General features: G+C 33.5%; 1 protein-coding gene across 7 annotated transcripts in view; it reads right to left on the bottom strand.

Moving 5' to 3' along the window:
• The window catches only part of ERBB4 (erb-b2 receptor tyrosine kinase 4), a 1035063-nt gene that overhangs the window by 159242 nt on the left and 854507 nt on the right, over positions 1–21314 (bottom strand). For all 7 annotated transcript variants that reach the window (XM_074312694.1, XM_074312715.1, XM_019727015.2 and 4 more), the window contains one exon: positions 422–607. In XM_074312694.1, the coding sequence (XP_074168795.1) occupies positions 422–607 (186 nt within the window). The remainder of the gene's footprint in view (positions 1–421; positions 608–21314) is intronic.

Below are 21314 nucleotides of genomic sequence, written 5' to 3' on the forward strand. Positions count from 1 at the left end.
GGCTCTTCGCTGTGCCAAAATTTTAACGCATTCTGATATTCATTTTTTTAAAGATTCACCACCTAACAAAGAAAGTTTTCTGGACTGGGTCCTTTCCATGTAATTTTTCTATTGCTTTCCTTTTCCTTTTCCTTATCAAACACAGGGATATGTATTTTTCCTTCTTACCAGTAAGCTTTTTGTTTTGGCTTCTTGTCAATATAACATGAATGGTAGAATACAATCATTCAAAAATATATCAGTATATCATGTGTTTGATCTGTGGTTTGAATGCAAATACCACTCTAATATACCTTTGAATAGCAAACATAATATATTCCATTTAAATAGATTGAAAAACTTGACATGTTTTCAATATCAACACTGTTGTAGGAGACATAAAGTCAGAAAGTTATTTCCATGGGCAGTGGTGTGCACTTACCTTAGCTATCTGGACACACCAGTTAAGCAGCAGCTGTGATCCAATGTTATCCTTGTGTTCATGGACATAATCCAATAAGCAGCCATGGGGCATGAGCTGTGTAACCAGCTGGATAGTTGGGCTCAGACACACACCCAATAACCGGACTAAGTGTGGATGGTCCATACTTGCCATGATCAGAGCTTCCTGTAAGAAAAAAACATAACACCGTGATTTCAATGGAAAGTTCTTTACAAGTATGGTTACTTGCAGTGCACTAATGGTGCTGATGATTTTAAAATGCACTCTCACTTAGTGGAATCACTTGAAAATGAAAAGACATTAAATTCTTAAAGTGATTTAATGCAAGTAAAAGTAAATGAAAAACAAACACTATACATATATCAAAATAAAAACATTATGTTATAGAATAAGTGCATATCAAATTAATAGCATTTTTTCTATCCTTGTAATATGGACTATATTGGATTTTGTTTACTGCCAAATAAGTTGAAATTGAATCCTAACTTATACTGTGGATTTCTAACCTTTGATCTTTGGTTCTAGAGAACAGTAATTTATACAACTGTAGTTATTTACAGGTAGAGTAAGGTGATCCAAACATAAGTCATCTATTATCAGTGTGGATTCAAACAACAGATACAGGTATAATTTAAGAATTACAAACATCAAAACTTAAACTATTACAAGTAACATGTCCATTGTAGATTTATGTGGAACAATAAATATTTAAAAAAATATTTTGATCCATAACTTTGCTGTTGCTCAAATATATTTTATTTTTAAAATTATAAATGATGTCATAATCATAGAATCATAAAATTTGAGAGCTAGGTGAAACTATAAATATCTGTCTATTCCAAATTTATGATTTTATGAAATAAGAAATCATTTCTAGGTTTTTTAAAAAATCATAATCATAAAGACCTTTTTTGCTTAATGGAGATAAAATGTTCTTTTAGTGCATCCTAAAGTTAGCTTCCAACAAATAGTTATTTTAGGAGTCTTTATTAGAATTTGAAACAGGTGTGACTGCCTACACACACACACACACACACACACACACACACACACAGAGGAGGTGATATATATGACAATTTCTTATCAGTAAATTTACCTATATGAAGGTATGTTTATTGTACTATTGTTGAACATTTCCTGTAGCTTTGAAATTTTTTAAAACAAAAAAATCAAGCTATATTGAGCTTCTGTTTAAGACTGCATGGCAAATTGAATACACGTTTATTTCCATACACTCTCAATTTCACTATACTAACAATGAATTAATAAAAAAACAGACACAAAAAATCATAGAAAAGAAGCAATAAGGGTAGAGTACTAGAAGTAGGAAGTGGCTAACTAGTAGTAACTGACTTTGCAAACATTAGACATCTGAAGCCTAACTTAGCGGGGGCTGGGGTGGGATGGGGGGGCACTAAAAAGAAGTCCAATTTACATCATAGGTGTATATCACCAAAGGCTCAAGGAGAATTAGCACCACAAACCGCTGTAAACAAAGCAGAAGGGAATGAGTTCAGCAAGATTGCTTCAAAGTATATTTAGGAAGAGATTAGACTACAGATCTCCTTCTCCCCTCCAACCTTAGGAGAAGCTAACAAACAAACAAAAACAAAACAAAAACAAAAATTGTGCACTATAGATATTAGGCACAATGGAAAGAGAAGTATTCTGATGAAAATACTAGGGTTATTATATACATTTATAGACAGTGAACATTGGGACCACTATAGTTCCTAGTCCCAAATGAAAGTATTTTTAGATCTTGAATTCTATATCCAAGAAAATTTTAACCAGTGGATATACAGACATGTTCAGACCTGTATATTCTTAAAAAAATGTATCTCAGATGCTTCCTGTCTCTGTTGTATCTTAGATGCTTCCTTTCTCTGTTAGATGAGCTTATTAAATAAAGGGCAGAGGGTAAAAGAGTGTATTAAATTGAGGAAACAAGGAAATAACAGTGAAGGGATATTTCAGAATAAAAGCTGTACAAGACTGAGGTAGCAGTCAGTCCCAACTGAAGTAGAACAGACAGTTCTGGGAATGGTGATTCAAGAAGATGGAATTGATAAAATACCTAATGAGTTTAAAATACATTAAGAGTACGTCTGGAACTCAATGAGGTGAAGTGGTTTTGATAAATACATAGAAAACTAAGCAAAAATTTTAAAAAAGAAATTAATATGAAATGAAACACAAGACATGCACAAGGAAAACAATAATTATATTTACTACAGAGCACAGCTGGGGATAGTTACATAATCATAACAACATAAATATGAAATGCTGATACAAACAAACATCCTATGACTATACTGGAAAATAGGGGAAAGGAGGGACACTTCTGAAAGGTGGTGATGGAAACAAAGTGAAAGGTATATTCCTATTGTTCACAGTGAGAAGTTAGTACTGTATGATGCACTGAAAGAAACAAGAATTGACAATAAAAGCACACCATTTAGATATATGGAGGTAAGTTACAGGAGAAATCGCCGAAAAGTTGAAAGTGATTGCTTTGAACAATGGAAAATGGGGTCAAAGAAGGGAGAGGTGAGTAGCTAGAGACTGTTGTCTTCATTAGACTTGTAGAAGTATCTGGCTTTTACTATTATTATCTTAAAGCTATTTCTGAGGACATTATTCACTTTTAACCTCCACTACTATTTTAAAAGTCTTGAGTTCAGCTGGGTCTAAAGATTTGTCACAATTATGAGGTATGTCTAATGGACTATATGCATTTACTGGATCCAGCTGGGGTCTTATGTGAGGTGTAATGTTCTACATTTTGAGTAAGGAAGAGTGGGGGCAGGAGGGGCATATGCCTGGAGAAAGGAGTCATCCATTGTCGAACAGAAGAAATCAGCTGGTAAGATGGTATTAGCCGAACTCAAAGGATTTTGGTTTTGAGTCTTTATGGGCAGAAGCTTAAATCATCATTTTCCAGATGACTTTCAAGTAGTTTAGGTCCTACAATTCCCCCTTCCCCAGACACCCGAGGGAACCAGAGAACAGGGATCACACCTGCTTCTATGCTTCCTTGTTGAGACCACCAATGCAATACCTTGAGGACTGGCAGCCCATGGAGAACCGAGAGGCATCCCCTCTGGCAAGGACATTGCATCCTCAGGTGGGACCCATCAGCAGTTCCAGGGGTAGGACCTCTCAGTGGCTCAGAGAGAAGAGAGGCGCCATGTGGGTGGAAGAACAGGCAAGAAAGGACGCTACTGATTCCAGAGGGTGCTGCAACTGGGAGACTGGTTTATGAGGGTATATGAGGCACCCAGCAGCTTCCCAAACTATTAGGGAAAGGTTCTTTGAGGGATGGAGATTCTACATAACCAAGAAAGCCAGAAATTTGAGTTATTACTATTAACATCTGGATCCTTGAACCGGAAATATTTTGGCTTTATTTTCTGTAGATTTCAATAAACTTTTGAAATAAAGCAAGCCACAGTAGTTAGAAGGAGCATGCAGACAGGAATGTCAGCTAATTTAAACTGCCTATTATTTAATTTAGTATTAATATTAATTAATTCATTGATTAACTCAATATTAATATTAATATTAAAAGTGTCAAACAGAGGATTCCTGCACTGAATTATGATGTGCACACATATAAATACACACACACCAACAAATAAGCAAAACATCTAATCAAATTAAATATCTAATTTAATCAAGTACCAAATTAGATATTTAATTAGACATTAAATATTAGATACCTAATTAAATTAAATGTGTATTGATTGCATTCTGTCTTTTTCTGGTGGTTTTTAGTCTTTCATGTGCATGAGAGCAAGTTAAGTTTATCATCCCAAGTGTAACTTTCCTGGCTGCACTGCCAGATAATCAGATCTAGAACTGGATCAGAAATCTGTGTCTGTAACAAGATTCCTAGATGAAGCCATTGCAGGAAATATGAAACACTGCGAACTTCTAGAATATCTCCATTAAATGTGCGTCTCTGTAATCCATTTCGAAAGCAGTAACATGCAACAGTGTTTTGATTCTCATTACAACCCTAGGAAGCAGTCAAAAGAGGTAGTAATTCTCAGCTATAAAATGAGGAACCCAAGGTGACTAGGATTACTGCCCCAGGTCATATGACTAGTGAGTAGCAGGCTCAGTTTTAAGACTCAGGATTTCTGAATTTTAGTGTAGTGCTATTTATTAGACAGTAAATCTCTCTCTCAATCTCTCTCTCTCTCTCTCTCTCTCTATATATATATATATACACACACACACACACACACACACACACACATATATATATATTTTTCTTTTTTTACTTCAATTCTATAAACACTTCACACTGTAGATGCTTGTCTTGATAACAAGAAGATAGCCCCAGACACCTGAATTAGCTCTACCTCAATTAATTGGGTCAAATTATACTTTAATTCCTGAGAAGCAACTAAAAGCAAACAATAACTTTGTGATTACAGGTAAAATACTATCACTTATGCTTTCATAAAAAGCCAAAGCAATATATCTCTAATTTCCTGAGAGTGCTATTTAATACAGGGCATTTCTTAAGAGAATGATGAAATTTCAGGTAAAAGAGATTTTGATGTTATTTCAGATTTCTTTTTCGGCACAAAACATATAAACAGTGTTTTTGTTTTCTTTTACATTCAAGGAGTAATGATAATTCTATTCTAAATATGCATTTGAAAAGTGTCCATCAGAAGAGTGTAAAAAATGTGGCATGAATGTTCTCTCTTTAAAAAAAATCTATTAGTAAATCCTGGCAAAAAAAGCTGGAATTGTATTAAGGAAAATTGCTCATCACACTACAAAGAGTATTTGATACCAAATTGCAGAGTATTTGCATAATAGTTCTCTTTTTTTTGAGAAAGAAAAGATGAACAAGATACTAATTGTAGGTTTTATTTTTTCAGAAAGGAAATAGCAGATGGCTTTTTTGGGGGACAGGGAAATAGATAAAGAAAAGAGAATGTGGATTCATTTACAGTGATGAGTGGGATGGAAAGGGAAAAGATTCCAATGCTTTAATAATGGAGTGTTGGGTTTCAATAAATTACTCTGTGTTAAAATTAATAATGTCCTCTATTATGCATCGTGTGTGGGGCCTGTGGAAGGAATTTTGGAATCTTAGCCGCTGTCACCAGAAAATGTTACCAAGGCCACTGGAATAAATACAAATTGACAGGTGCATTATCTATTTTTCCCCAAATAAAATTATTCTCCACTTTGGTTTTACCTCGTTTTATACATTTTTTTCTTGGAGGTGAGTTAAAGGATTTACTCATTGGGCAGGGGGAAAGATGTAACAGGTGCTACAATGAAAACTAAAGCAAGGATATTTTCTTTATAATGAGATCTGCTTTGCACAAGGACATTTTTTAAAACCACCAAGGGATGACCAGGGCTTACACAAAAAGCTCTAAAGCGTGTGTCCCATTATTCTTTAGCCTATGCTATTTGTTTCTCTATTTCAGTCTGATGGGAAGACATTTTTGTACAATAATAAAAATGAACAATACCATTTGTCACATTAAGGTATCATTTTGCTCAGCCTTCAGATGTTTATACATGGCCACTTAAACTTGTTTTCTCACTCATGTTGGTTAGTGGTTTCACAAAAAGAAAAAAACAAAACACATATGGCCAGTGAAAACTTATGGGCTATTCTGTTTAAAAACAAATGTTAACTTCAGCCAAACTTTCACAGTTTCATTATGTCAACGGTCCATTAATTCAATTACTCCAGCTGAAAATGGGGGAAATCTCATTGTATCAAGGATAAGAAAGTTAAAAAGGGGGACAGAGAAAAAGAAAAGATAGACAATTAATGTGGATATATAAACTTGTGCTTAACGCAGATTTGGGAATGCTGGCAATGCATACCTCCCCTAAAGATAGTGAGGATGTTGGTGATGAAGTAAACAAAGAAGATCATGATGAGAGCGGTGGAAAAATGAAACAAAATTATTGGTCCATAATAATGTTTTACAAACCTCTTTTGCTGCAGATGGTACCCAGATAAAAACATAAGTGAAATCTCCATCTGTTCTCTCATGTCTAGAATAAATAATAATTTATTTGTGCGAGTAGTGAGAGGCAATTAGACAGGCTGAATTAATGCGCCATCAGTTTAAATTTGTCCACATTGCTCAGTGGCCTCAGCACACCTTTCCAATCTCAGGTATCATTTTTGTGGACTTGAACAATCAAGATTAGGATCCGTCCAACTTTTAGTCATTCATTTTCCATCTCATTCTATGTCATCCACCCACTGGGTGGCCTAATCTTCAACTTAGATAGTACTTAACTGTGCTACCCAATGACGGACTTGTAAATAATTTTACACAGGTAGAATTTTACTTTCTGACTTTGATTTCTACCTATCCTTATTACACTGAATTCTCCTTCATCCTTATTTTTCTATTTCTTTGTTACTTACTCTGTAAAATGCACCTTTACATCATTCCATTTTGTCCCTTTAATCATTTTACCAGTGCTTAATTCTAGTACAACTTCAACCTCACTCTACATCGTCACCTTCATTGAACCTACCAGTATATTTAGATGCTCCCTCGTCTAAAGATAAAAGTTCTTTCAATTTTTCCATTTCTCTACTTTGGGAATATTTGGTATTCTTACTTTGGCTATTTATTCATTTCAGTCTTTCACTCCTTAGGGCTCCTGAGTTTCTGCAACCGCCCCCCTCCCTGCCTCTAACTATTCAAATCAGTTCTGAAAAAGTTACCAATGACCTCCTTCTCACCAGTCAGCAGGTTTATGTCCTCATTCATGCATTTTCCTGACCTTCTGCACTATTTTACCTCACTGAATGCCTTTCATCTAGAAAATCCCTCTCTGTCTGATGTACTAATTTATTGTATCCTACATCTTCAGTTTCTCTGAGTCCTCCTATTACAATTACTGTCACCTGCTTTTCCCTCCCATACCTCAAATATGGAAATGCTACCATGTCTTTGTCCCTAATATTCTTTGCTTTCGTCTATAATTTCTTACATCCGCATATTTTATAACTTTAAGAAATATGACAGTTATCGAAAACATGGAATCAACTGCAAAATTATGTGGATTTCATGATTTGATTTAGCTTGAAGCTGTTTAATTAAAATTGCTATTTACAAGATAGGAAACAAAATCCATTAGCATCGTATTCAACATAACTGTTTGAAACATGAGAATTACCAAACATGAGAATTACCTTGTGCCCATATTCCAAGCTTTCTTTTCCACTCCTGTCGTCTCTGACCAAGAACTAATAGGTCTTTACATATGTATACCTCCCATATCATAATGCCTACCTCAATCTTATTAGAGATATTTATTAAGTGTCTGCCCTCTCTAATGATTTCTCTGAAAGTAGTAATATTATTTGATCATATTCATTAGTCCATTACCAAATTTTTGTCGGGTGTATGGCTCATAGTACAAAAGCAATGCAATTTTATTAATAATTGAACAGAAACTTTATTACATTTCCTCCTTCTCATCCTACCTCATTGTAGGAATCACCCACATTTCAAACATTTCTGGTCATTTTGTCATAGATATTTTACTGGAACTCAAATTTAAGGCACAAAGTAAATTTCTTCATAAGAGATTATCTGCTAATTCTACTAATTTTGTAAACTTCAGAAACATTTTCTAATTTTATTTTTAAAATCTTAGATTCATATTTGGCATTCTCTTTTTAATTGTTTTCCATTCCACTCCATATCCACTGTTTTGCCAAGTCCTAAGAATTGCTTATTCCAATATAGCTCTCATGTGCATATTCTGTTATGTATTTTCATTCTGACTCCTACTTAAGTGTAGACTCACATGAGTGCTGGAGAAAGAATGATGATTTTTTTCATTAATTCCAATATGTTTTTGCTATAACCTAAAAGAAAATCTGGCATTTTTTTGGAGTGATACATACAGAGCCATAACACTGCATGCACTCAATAAACATGTGTTGAATTAAATTTGATATGTTGAAAATTGAAATAAATTTTGTAATAAAGAAGTTTAGACCATGCTTCATCTCTGATACTAATGATCTGTGAGATTGCCTTGTACATACAGCCCTGTGTCCCACCAGATCCAGTCTCCATCCTTTTCCACTCTGCCATGTGCCCAGTAAAACTGACCCAAATGGATGAAAACAGTCTACGTTGCCCCCTGGCTTTCATGTGGGTTTAGCCAAAGAAAAGCAATAGCATGAAATTGAAAAGAGTGAGGTTGGTATTTATCCTTTGCCCTCCACTTTCCTGAAACCCTCTGCCAAAGGCCACAGCATCTGTCAGTTCAGGGTCACCTTCCCCTCACTCCTCCAGGCCTAGCAGTTCTGTTATTAGTCTTGAGATACTTCAACAATCCCTGTTGGTGTTCCTCAACCCTGCCCATACCTTTATAAAAACCCTTTTGCTAAACTCTCTTCCATTACTCCAACTTACTATACCATGCATTTCCTGCTGAGATTCTTCTGATACACTAATCTTGAAAAAGTCACATAACATAACACTTATTTGTAAAATGACAGACTAGGTCACTGATGGTTAAGACATGGCATGCATGGTATACCAATAGCCCCTCAGCTTGCCCACGGTGGCATTGCTAAGCAATCATTGTAGTAGGCCAATAATGAATCCCAAAATATGTCCACACCCTCATCCCAGGAACCTTTGACTATTACCTTATTTGGGAACAGGATCTGTACAGATATGATTAAGTTAGGAATTTTGAGATGAGGAGATCACCCTGACTATCCAGGTGTGCCCTAAACACCATCACAATTATCCTCAGATGAGAGGGGCAGAGGGAGATTAGATGCAGACACAGAGAGGAGAGACAATATGAAGAAGGAGACAGAGATGAGGGTGATGCAGCCACAAGCCAAGGAACAATCAGAAGCTGGAGGGGGCAAGGAACAGATTTTTCCTTAGAGCTTCTGGAGAGCACACAGCCACACCAATACCTTGATTTCCTAAGTCTGGCCTCCAGGAATGTGGTATAATATATTCCTGTTGTTTAAAGGCACAAAGTTTGTGGTGATTTGTTGTAACAGCCTTAGGAAACTAATACAATTACTGTATTCTGTCCCACCTGAACTGAATGAGGACTCAAAATCCTTCTCATCTCAATGCTTTAGGCAACAGAAACCAATTTACTGGGAGGTAAAAGTGAGATTAAACAGTATTGCCTTGATTTTATACATATTTTTAAAATTAATGTTGCTACCAAACCTTTAGTTTCGATGTATTATATTAGTCTAATCTAAATGATACAGATACTTTTAATTCATTTAGAAATTAACATATACATGTAATTAGCCAAATGATATAGTAGAAGCAAAGAGCTTATCACAGTGCCTAGTAAACTCTTAGTTATTATTATATTTGTATTAAATCAATTATATCTAAAGGGAATGAAATCATTGGATAGTAAAGGCATGGCCAAGAGTCTGGAGAAAAGCTGCAGTTGCAGGGCAAGTGGTCATTTTGACTTTTTAAAGTCCAGTGGGACATTTGGAATGCAAGGCAGAAAAACCTGACCAAAGAACATCAAACAGATTTCCTGTCAGCATTTTAGGAGCTGTTCTTTTCCTACTTAACCCTGTGGAAAACAAGAAATATCTCCTTCCGTCTTCAACATAAACCAATCATGAAGAGTTAGGAGAAGGCCGAAAGTAGCTTATAGAGTTGCAAGAGAATTTCAAGGACTATGTAAGTCACCCTTATTTTACTTATTAATGGCTGCAAAGTACAAAAGTAGTAATTCTAGCAATGTGGATGTGCCAAAAAGAAGCCATAAGTTATGTATGCATCAAAAAAACTTAGCACATATAGGATTTGATATTATCTGCGGTTTAGCATCCACTGCCAGCCTTGGAAAATATCCCCAGTGGATAAGGGGGGACTATTGCAGGTAGAGCAGAGACACTTTATAGCCTAATGAGTAATCTTAGCAAAGTTACAGAAAGAGGCATAGAGGTATGCACAATTAACATTTCACGACCGCTACAGAAGAACAAACTCAGCAAGGCCCAATGTGGATCTTTTGCAAAGGACACTACAATATGCCATGAAGAATAACAACACAAACATACTAGAACTGGAATAAATCATCTGAGACTATAGATTCTACTACCAGGGTGGAAGAGGTAATTACTAACTTGCAAATAATGTCTATCGCTTTCATTTTGTTCTCTCTATGAAAATCAATTTCTATAAAGTTTATTTAATCTGTTGGGTAAGTCTTGTATTTAGTTTATCTATAGCGTACTAGTTCTTAGTAAACATATTTATGATATCTCTGAAGTCACCCATTAAATAATTTCTTGAGATCGTAAAAACAACTGCCACTTTTTGTTAATTGTGCCTTTCATAATACTCCTGATTTTACATATGAACTCAGTTCTAATGACAATCTTATCTTATCCAACAGATATTATATCAATTAACTGATAAAGGGACACATTTGAATAGGATAAGTAATTGCCAAGATCCTAAAGTTAGTAAATAGCCAAGCTGGGATTTGAATCTGGTTCTCATTGTATCCACAGCCAAAGCACTTTCTACAAAGTTGTTTCCTCAGCAATTATCAGTGTCAATTAGATAACCAGATAGACCCAGCTAATGCTGTGGTCATTATCTTAGTGTCCAAATAGGAACTGTCACTGATAAAATTAACCTCTTAATGGAATTTGCACAATGGAATTTGTGCTCAACTACTTAAAATTAATCCCCCAATAATAAAATGCTAAATAGCCTTGCAGAATGGGAATAACTCGTATCTTTGTTTTCATATCTGTATAGGATGGCTTGATTGTAGGAGTGCTTAATAAATAATTTAAACAAATCAATTTGACTTTAGATAAGAATCTAATAATTTTGGTAATATATCATATTTAATCACTTAGAACTTTATGATTTGCTATTTTGCATAATTTTGGTAATTAATACTCAATTCTGTTTTCCTAGATATAGCATCTAAAGGAAGACATCTATTGTGTTTCTAATTTGCAAGAATAATCTGTTAATTAATGACAATTATATTAAAGGCATGTAACAACAAACAACTAAATAAAATTAGGGATATCCTCCCTTAATACCTCATAAAACATCTCACATACACTGCTGGTAAAAGTGCAGGCTGGATTGTGTTATGATTCATTCAAGATAAAATAGTGAGTGACTTTAATTAAGCCTTTCATTTTTTACTAACTAGTCTCATGCTCACACAGGATAATTCATATATAAAAAATTGTTTGTCCTATCATTTCTTTGTTTCTTATTTCCCCTACTTTTTATAATGAACTTAATTATTATCATCAGATATATTAAATTTAAAAACATGATTTATATGCAAGTTCTCATATTAAATATTCCCATCAATATTATTTTAATATTCTACACCAATCCTGATATCAAGGGCATTCAGTTAGAGGCAGTAAGTAGTAAAAGCCTGCATTAATATTATTTATGTTTTTATGTTTTTAATATAGTAGTAATAAATAATATTATCCACTCATGCAAAATAAGTTATAATAAACCCTGAAAGAATATATGGTGTCACAAATGACCCCTACTGCTAATGTCTTTGCTTCAGGAAGCTATCAGTCAAAGGACTGTGTGGCTTTGTGGCTAAACCCACACTATGTGGTGGTTAGAAAGTGGCAGTGGAAAAAGGAGTACATCATAAAAAAAATATATCTTTGCAAGAAGGCATTGAATCCTGATCTGGCATCTGAAACAAGCCACTGACAATTAACAAACATTTTAGAAATGGAATGGTATCCTAGATTAATTAAATTAACCTAAGAAAGATCAATGCATCATAATTATATTCATCACCAGCAAACTCAAACAGTAGCGCAAAGCTCTAGAGTGGTGACCGCGTTATATATTATTTTATTCTCTGAATAGAGTTAAGGCATATTTATAAGGAATAGCTAGCCAATCTTTCATTTGTTCATAACTCATTCTCAGTATTGACTGAGGGTTATTCTACACAGGGTCTAGTACAGCGGCTGGTATATAACAATTATCCAATATAATCAGTTTCCTTTACTCCTACAATTAAGAAAGTGGTAAAATGTCACATGCATGGGATGCATAGACCAATTTACAGGGAGCATCCAGTACATGACAGAGCAGAGTGAGGAATAAAACTGGAAATTGGGCTGGGATTAGGGATTGGAGGAGTTTAAATGACATGCTGATATTTGGATTTTATTCTAAGCAAAATGAGGATCAACTGTGTATTCTTGACCAAGAAACTCAGGTAATGTGGCAACACTGTCTGAGCATAAATCAGAAAGGAAGTGTCTAAAAGCCAAGAGATTGTTTGGGAAGCTGCTGTCTGCGAATGAGGTAATGGGATCCTGGCACAGAGAATGCATCCTGAGAAATGTGAAATGAATGCCTACCTTGCCAAAGGCGGATGCATTTGTAAAAGGCCTTAAACTGTGTCTTCTAGTATCTGCAATGGGGTTTCCTATTCTCTCTCTTTTTAACCATCCAAAATATAATAGATAGCTTTCAGGAAGTTGTCTTGTAATATGGAAACCACACCCAAAAATCAAGATAAAATTTTTCCTGTTCTTTCTAACAGAGATATCCTCTTTCAGTACACCTTCCAGGCAGAGGGAAATGATTTGCATCCAGTGAGTAGAATTCCATTTCTCAGAATCTCTCTTTCATCCCATCATTCCCACAACTGGTTGCATTTTCTTCATAAGCCACTTAAGCCCTATTGATGCATTTCCCCCACCACAAAATTTCATGTTAGTGTTAGGCCCATTTCCTCGTTCTACATATCCTCTGCTTAGGAATAATGATAACTCTTTCCACTAAACATTTATGAAAAGGGAAAAAGAATTTACAGTAGTCAATAGACAATGTAATATCTAATAATGTCTTGGTTCTTTGTAGATATACACAGGGACAACTTTCCAAGTGTAGGTGCAGTGACTTTTGTCTGCGGTCTCTATTACTAGTTCCTGTTATCATTTTATCCCCACATATGGGAATATAACAAACTCTGAGGCTATTCTAATAATCTTCCCTACTGTTGATTGTTTTCAGCATTACAGCTTCCAGAATTTCTGAAGTCCCTATGCAAATATTATCTAATTTTAAGGTTCTAATGGCCATGACTTAAGTGTTCCCTATAAGAACCAGACTGAACTGAGACGGAAATCGTTCCAGGAGTCTAAATATAAGATCATTTTGAGACTTAAAAATAAAAATTTAAAGTCAATAGTCATGATTATGAAAATTTGGAATTATTAGAAAATGTTTCTGTGGCACTTCAACTCTCAAGATATTTGCTTCAGTCTGTTTCATCAGAGGAACCAGAAAAGTATTACTTAATGATAACACTTACATAGGTTACTTAGATTAAAAGTAAAATAATTCATATATTCAGAATAATTATTCATCACATCTTCAAACAGTATGCAAAAGCCACTCATAAGAAATAAATTCTTATCTTTTTAGGTATTTTAATTGAAGTTTATATAAATTAATATTCACAGATATGTTAAAACATGTACTGAAATTCATAACCTAAAATTTATTTCAATTTTTGAAATCATAATATAGAGAAAGCAAGTATTTGAAGGTTTTTCTAAACCAATTTCATTGATTTTTTTAAGTGCAAACTATGCAATTAAATGTTAAGTGTGATTAAAGAAGCAACACACTTGAGAATATTTGCAATATCAGTACAGAGTTATGGTGCTTTTTAACATTAATGTGTTTTTGCACATCTAATATATTTTCTTTGCAAATGTGACAAAAATATGCAAATATATCATTGAGTAGTTACTGGCTGACTTTAAAATAAATACCTACAGTTATTCTTGTTCTGAGTGAAGAGTTTCTAATGGAATGGTTTACTTTTTGGAGAAAATATTAAATACTGGAATTCATTTGATCAGTAAGCACGAAGATTTACTTAGCATATAATATGTATCCAGCCATATTCTAAAAACAAGAATAAATTGCATGTCACATGACATTTATAAAGTTTCATTTCATAATTTTCATGCCTTCAGTGTCATTACAGATAAAAACAAAAAGGTTATTTAGTGGTTATGATGTGACAAGTATTTTCAAATAGTACCACTGGGTGGTTGGACAATTGAGAGAAATGAACTTTAATAATTTTTAAAAATTTCAGAATAAAATGCAGTAAATAGAAACTACAGCCAAGCACATCAAAAATAATAAATATTGATTGTAGTATCATTTAAGAATTATTTAGAAATGATTTATATTCTCAAGGTTTTTGAGGTTGAGTACAATAAATTACCTTCCCTGGATAAATTACGCTTCTATACTTTAAGATTTATATTTTCTAAAATAAATTTAAACTAAAGTTCATTAAACAATGCGCCCGTTACAAAAAGTTAGGATACAGTGATTATTTGTAACAAATGTATATCTGTAGGATTGTATTATATCTTCTTTAAATTAAAAAAAAATGCAAGAGGAATGAAATCTACAAATGTATTTCTGTAGATATGACATGTTAATATACACAATGTAATTAATGAACAGAGAGAGTTCAGAAGAGCAACAGAGGCTATTTGTCAATTATACTAATTAGCAATATTTTCTGTTTGTTTCTAGGTTCTGAAAGTGTTCACTAGAAAAAAAAAAATCTTTGACTTTGCCCCTAAGTTTCCTTTAATTGTGTATTTCAAAGAATTTAAAAGGCAATATGAACATCTATTTTGTATTTGACTATGTGTTTCCTTGAGAATAATAAAAAAAATGTATTATGAAAAGAAAGATGGTATACTAAATATTCTCCTTTCCCCATTAATTGTGAAGTAATTGCAAAAGCAAAAGTCATGTCTATCGTGCATGTCTGAACGGCCTCAAGGAAGATCCAATTACAAACTGATATGTTTTCAACACATACAGCTTGCATATTTAATTCAGGTGTACCTCCAAAAAGAAACCTCTCTTTTGTTTGGTTAAATCCACAACACGTTTCAGATGAGCCAGTCATTTTCAAATATTTTAGGATTATTTCTTGGCATTTGTTTTTTGTTTGTTTGTAATTCATAGATGCATATATAGATTGTTTGATAGTATAGATGTGCAATTCATTGGGTAAATAATCATTTGTACCTTTGAAGATACATATGTTCATCAAGAACATGAGAATGGAGTCTCGATATATTTATAAAACAACAAATATAATAAGTGCTAGGACTGACATATTTAACACTTGTCAATCAAAATGTATAAGTCTCTACAGGGCATACTAGAGCAAGTATATTTGATTTAACATTTTTTTCTTGATTCCTAGAAAGGCTATGATGTATTTTGATTTTAAGCACAGATCAAAATATATTTTGAGCACTAGACAGGTTTTTCTGTATTACTGAATTTTAAACTTTTGTCCCGGATTTTGGCATATAAAATTAAAATTACAGACATGAATAGGAACACAAAAACATACTTTATATTTAAGTACTCATATAGAAAAGTATAGGTACATGTATCCTGACATACATATACATTACGTGTATGCATATTTATGTATGTATGTGTATATTATACATAATATTAAATCCACTTATTTCATTTTCTTCCTCCCAATATAATATATACACAGTTATATGTATATATATACAAATAAATACATATAAAATATAAATATGTACATTATATTATATATAAATTATATATATAATGTATAATAAAATTATATATATATATAATATTTTAGCCATGCTTTATTTGTTGGTGCTTCTGTTACTATATGATGTGGCATGTTTTCACCATTACATTCCACATCAATTTAATAAATCCCTAAAAAATTATAATGATTAAGTAATAAGACAAGTCTAAAAACTTATTTGTAAAACTAGGAAAAAAAGGACTGTCAGGTGTATAAATATATGAAATTATGTAAAAATGTGTTAAGACCACATGTACTAAATTTTAATAGTTAAATAAAATTAAATCAAAATGAATTTATTGGAAAAACAATTAAAAATTGCCTCTGAGGATTCATAATTTTAAAAAATCAGAATATTTAAATATTAAATTAGAAATATTTATAAAATATTAAATTACTTAAATGTAATGATTTTCAAACTTTGCAATGTACTTTGCAATTATTCCCAAATAGCCTGAATATACACATTTGCTATAATAACTTGAATAAGTATGCTGAGAAATAATGCATTTGAACAATAACATTTAAAAAAATATATTTTCCAAAAATGTATGGTACATTGGTATTAAGTAAAGCACAAGTGTCTAACTGTTATTATTTATGCCCAGACTTTGTATTCTCAAATGCCTAATAAATGTTATAAATATTATTATGAAAAAGTCACTCTGAAATAAAGAGATAACTAAAGCAAACTCTCAGATTCTGTGTCAGTGAAAAATTATCTTTGGTAAAAGTAACCAAAGTTGCAGATTTTCAGTTTAGTGGAGTTCAGATTATCACTTTAAATATTAAAATAAATTTATATATCTAATTTTGTTATAATTAGCCAAAGTTCAAGAAATTTGCATCAAAACACTTCCTGCCTTATTTCTATTATCTCTTCATCCTATCAAATATGATGAACTAAAATTTCATGAAATTTTCAAAAGTAATAAACCAATTAAAAATTTAAATAATAGGGAATTGCTTTCTAATAGAGATACAACATTCAGAAAACAAACAAGGAATATGTTAACAAATTTGATTTAAACATACTTATGCATATTATGATACACCATTAGGTGTCAAAAGCCAAATGACAAAGAGGAAATATATTTGCAACACTTATCATAAGAGTTAATCTCTCTTATATAGAGAGAGCTTGTAGAATTTATGAAGCAAAAGACAACCAACCCACTTAAGAAAGAGCACAGATCCTGAAAAGATGATTCACAGAAAAAGAAACAGAGTTACACAGTCTTCTTTACCAAAAGAGAAATTGATGTTAAAAATACAATGGAGGTATTTGATATTGATTGATTTGATCAGCAATTTTTCTTTTTTGTTTGCTTTTTGCTTTTTGTTACAACCACCTCTTGTCAAATATTTCCTTTTATTTCTGTGCAGATCCAATTCTGGAGAACAGAAGCAAGAATTCTACTCTTCCTCTAACACATTTACCAGACAACGTAGAGACTAGAAAAGTATAGATATTTGGAGTATTGTGTGAATCTATTCTTGTTTCTTTTAGTTGCTGACTACTGGATCTCTATGAATTTTAAACCACCGTGAACTTAAGGATGTGAAGGTATATATTTGCCTTGGCCTTGGACTTGGCTTTAGCTCTTCATCTCCCATATAGAATACATTATAGTTAGTCCCACCTATATTGATGAAAAACATCAGTTTAAGACTCATCTTGTTTATTCATTCAGGTAATGCTTATTGGGAGCTGTTAGGAGTTGAATTGTGTCCACCCAAAAAAGACATATTGAAGTCTTAACCCCCAGTATCTCAGAATGTGACCTCATTACAGATATAATTAGTTAAGATGAGGACATCTTGGCACAGGATGGGCCTCCGATCCAGTATGACTGGTGTCTCCATAAGAAGACGGCCATGTGAAGACACAGAGACAGAAGAGGAATACCACGTGAAGGTGAAGGACTACAGTGACACATCTACAAGCCAAGGCATGTCTGGGTCTATCAGAAGCTGGAAGAAACAAGGAAAGATCCTGCCCTAGAGATTTCTGAGAGAGCATGGCTCTGCCAGCACCTTGACATTTGGACTTTTAGCTTCCAGAATTGTGAAGGAAGAAAATTGTTGTTATAAGAAAAAGAAAAACAACAATTAAAAAAAAGCACATTGGAATACAATTTGTCACTTTTCAAATTGGAAAAAAATCCAAAGATTTGATAATGTCCTGTGGTCTATTACATAGGCCATAGGGAAACAAGTGCTGACATACACTGCTGGTGGGAATGCCAAATGGATCAACCTCTATGATTGGTAATCTGAGCTTATCTATAAAAATTACAGACGGGACTTTTTGACCTGGAAATTCTACTCTTTGGAATTTATCCTACAGTGCACCTTCACACATTTGAAATAACATAGGTTCTTCATTGTGACATCACTTATAATGTCAGAAGTCTGGAAACCACCTTCCAGCAATAAGGACAAGTTAAATAAACTGTTGTATAATAACAGCCTCTATTATAGAATATATGGGAAAAAAGTGTATGTGTAGAGTTTGCTGTCTTGAGTGTAAGGCAAATACAAGAAGAATATAAAAACAATGTTCAAAAACTAAAGGCCCATAATTGCAATTTTAGCTTTGAAATTATTGTGGTAAATTATTGCCCAAGGTAAGATCTTAAGCCAACAAAATTTGGGCCAAGTCAAAAGGGTTTCTGCTGTGTCAAATCTTAACATAACAATATTTACAATTTATGAATTTTTTAGATTTTAAAATGTAGCACAGGCCAAAGGTATACATTTCTATTCCCTGAAGTAACTCATGATCTATTCTTGTCTTCTTCCCTTCAGTTTACTTTATAATTAAAATGCAATATCCATATCCAGAAAAATGTATCAGTCCGAAAATAATTTTGAAGAATCAAGGTGAAGGAAAATATAAGAATGACTGTAAGTCTAAAAACATAAATCTAGTTAACATTCCAAGGACTTAGAACTAAATGCCCACATATAATTTTATCAAATCAACCCAGACCCAGTTCAAAACAAATTTGTAGCCCTTTTGAATAGTTATTATAACTTAGCCATCAGTATACTTCCTCTTCATATTGTCCACATTCACACAAAAATATTTTTAGTCAGTCTTAATTTTTAAGTCCCAGGAACAGTGATCTGATTAAGTACTGATAGTATAGAATGGTTTGTAACTGAGATTATATGTCAAAAATGACTAGGTAGATTTTTAACTATATCAGTGAAAAAAATTGAAAAAAATCTATGTGGAGTATTATACAGACCAAATTCCATATTATCACTAAATGAAAAATAACGATCATAAAGCTGATCATTATTAGCTGTGTTCAAAATGTCCATTTTATATATAGCCCTATTAGAGTCATTTGAGTTCAACCCTCAAAAGATATTGTTTGAGCAATTTGTGTCCACAACGGTTAGCATTTACTCCTGAATTATCAGTATGAAAACTTAACTGGGTCAATAAATATAATTCCTGATTATTGAGCTATGATTATGAGATGTTAATGATGTTATTCATTTTTGAATATATTCTATTTGTAGAAAATATTTGATAAAAATTGGGATGAACACACTCATATAATTGAAATAGTAAACTCTTGAAAGAAAGAAGAGTTCTCATGCTAAGGCTAAATATGTTTTCCAGATAATTTACACTAAAAATGTCCATAGGGAGAGGTTACTCATTTAACTGAAAACTTTCTGTCTCATCATTGGGCAGGAGAAGCAACTTAAGCTTCTACAATAATGATAATAATCTTAAATGATGTAATTCTTTTTTTTTTAATTGGGGTGACAATTGTTAGTAAAATTACATGGATTTCAGGTGTACAATTCTGTATTACATCATCTATAAATCCCGTTGTGTGTTCACTACCCAGAGTCAGTTCTCCTTCCATCACCATATATTTGATCCCCCTTACCCTCATCTCCCACCCTCCTTCCCCCTTACCCTCTGGTAACCACTAAACTATATAATTCTTTTCACCAAACACCTCTTAAAACACTTAAGCAGAAGTAATGGACAACACTTTTCCTACAAAAATCACTCATGGGATCTGTTATTATGGTATTAGCACCAAAATGCTAAAAGTATAAAAAATTCTAGAGGCTATTATACACCAGATGAATAAAGATATTGATTATTCCTGTAGCTATAATTGCAGCCCTTGGGGTAATTAAAAGAGCGTTATTTAATTATTCAAATAAGCCCCTCGGTTTTCACCAGAATTACATGAAAAGTCACTTGTTTCAAATTTATATTACAAACACCCGTTTATCTGTCAAAGAGGAAAAGTAGAATAGGGGAAAGAGGACAACTTCCTTTGACATACGAGGCTCTTGATTTTTTCCTAGATTATCTTTCTGGTTTCATCCCTTGTCACTTCACCCAATTAACTTCATTTCCAGACAGTTTTTTGATGCTGGACTCAAACGGGCCAGGCCTTTCTGTTTTACCATGCTGTGGTGTGTGATATTGACTCACTCTCACTCAGCTGATCACTGACAGACTGTCTTACTCATCCACTGAGATATAATTTAAACATCCCTCTTCTGTGAAATCACCTCTAACTCCTGTGAGGAGACAGTGCTCCCTAGCTCCCACAGCATGCCATGGGCACCACTATTACAGCACTTATGTACTAGTGGTTTTTCACATTCTACTGGGAGGTCCTCAAGGCAGAGAGAGAGTCCAATACCTTTGTGTATTTTAACACCTAACACAGTGCTTGCCACTCATTTTTTGGTGAGTTGAAAAGTCCTAAAAGTATCAATCAAATAGAGCCCAATGTGAATTTTGCTTGAAACACATAAGCTGTGTAACATCAACTGAGTTGAATACTTAACTGAGACTCAGTTGCCCCATGTTTAGGATGGACATTATAATACCAACCTTGTTGAGGTTCTGTAGGATGTAAGTGAGTTCTTTGTAACATGAAGCATAATACCTGGCCTGTTGGAAACTCAGCAAATGATTGCTGCAAAGGATGCATGAGTGTTGAAAGTGAGAAAGACGAGGATGCTTACTGGTATGTGAAACATATAAAGGGTTGAAAGGGGTCAGAGTAGCTGATGGGGAAAAGGATCTTGCTGGAAGAAGCATAAGGAGAGGTTTAGAGCAGTTTAGGGGACAGTAGAAATGTAGGGAGCCAAATGGTAGAAAATATTTTTTTGGCACAATATTGGGGGC

This window comes from Rhinolophus sinicus, linkage group LG01, assembly GCF_036562045.2.
Source record: "Rhinolophus sinicus isolate RSC01 linkage group LG01, ASM3656204v1, whole genome shotgun sequence".
NCBI classification, from domain to species: domain Eukaryota; kingdom Metazoa; phylum Chordata; class Mammalia; order Chiroptera; family Rhinolophidae; genus Rhinolophus; species Rhinolophus sinicus.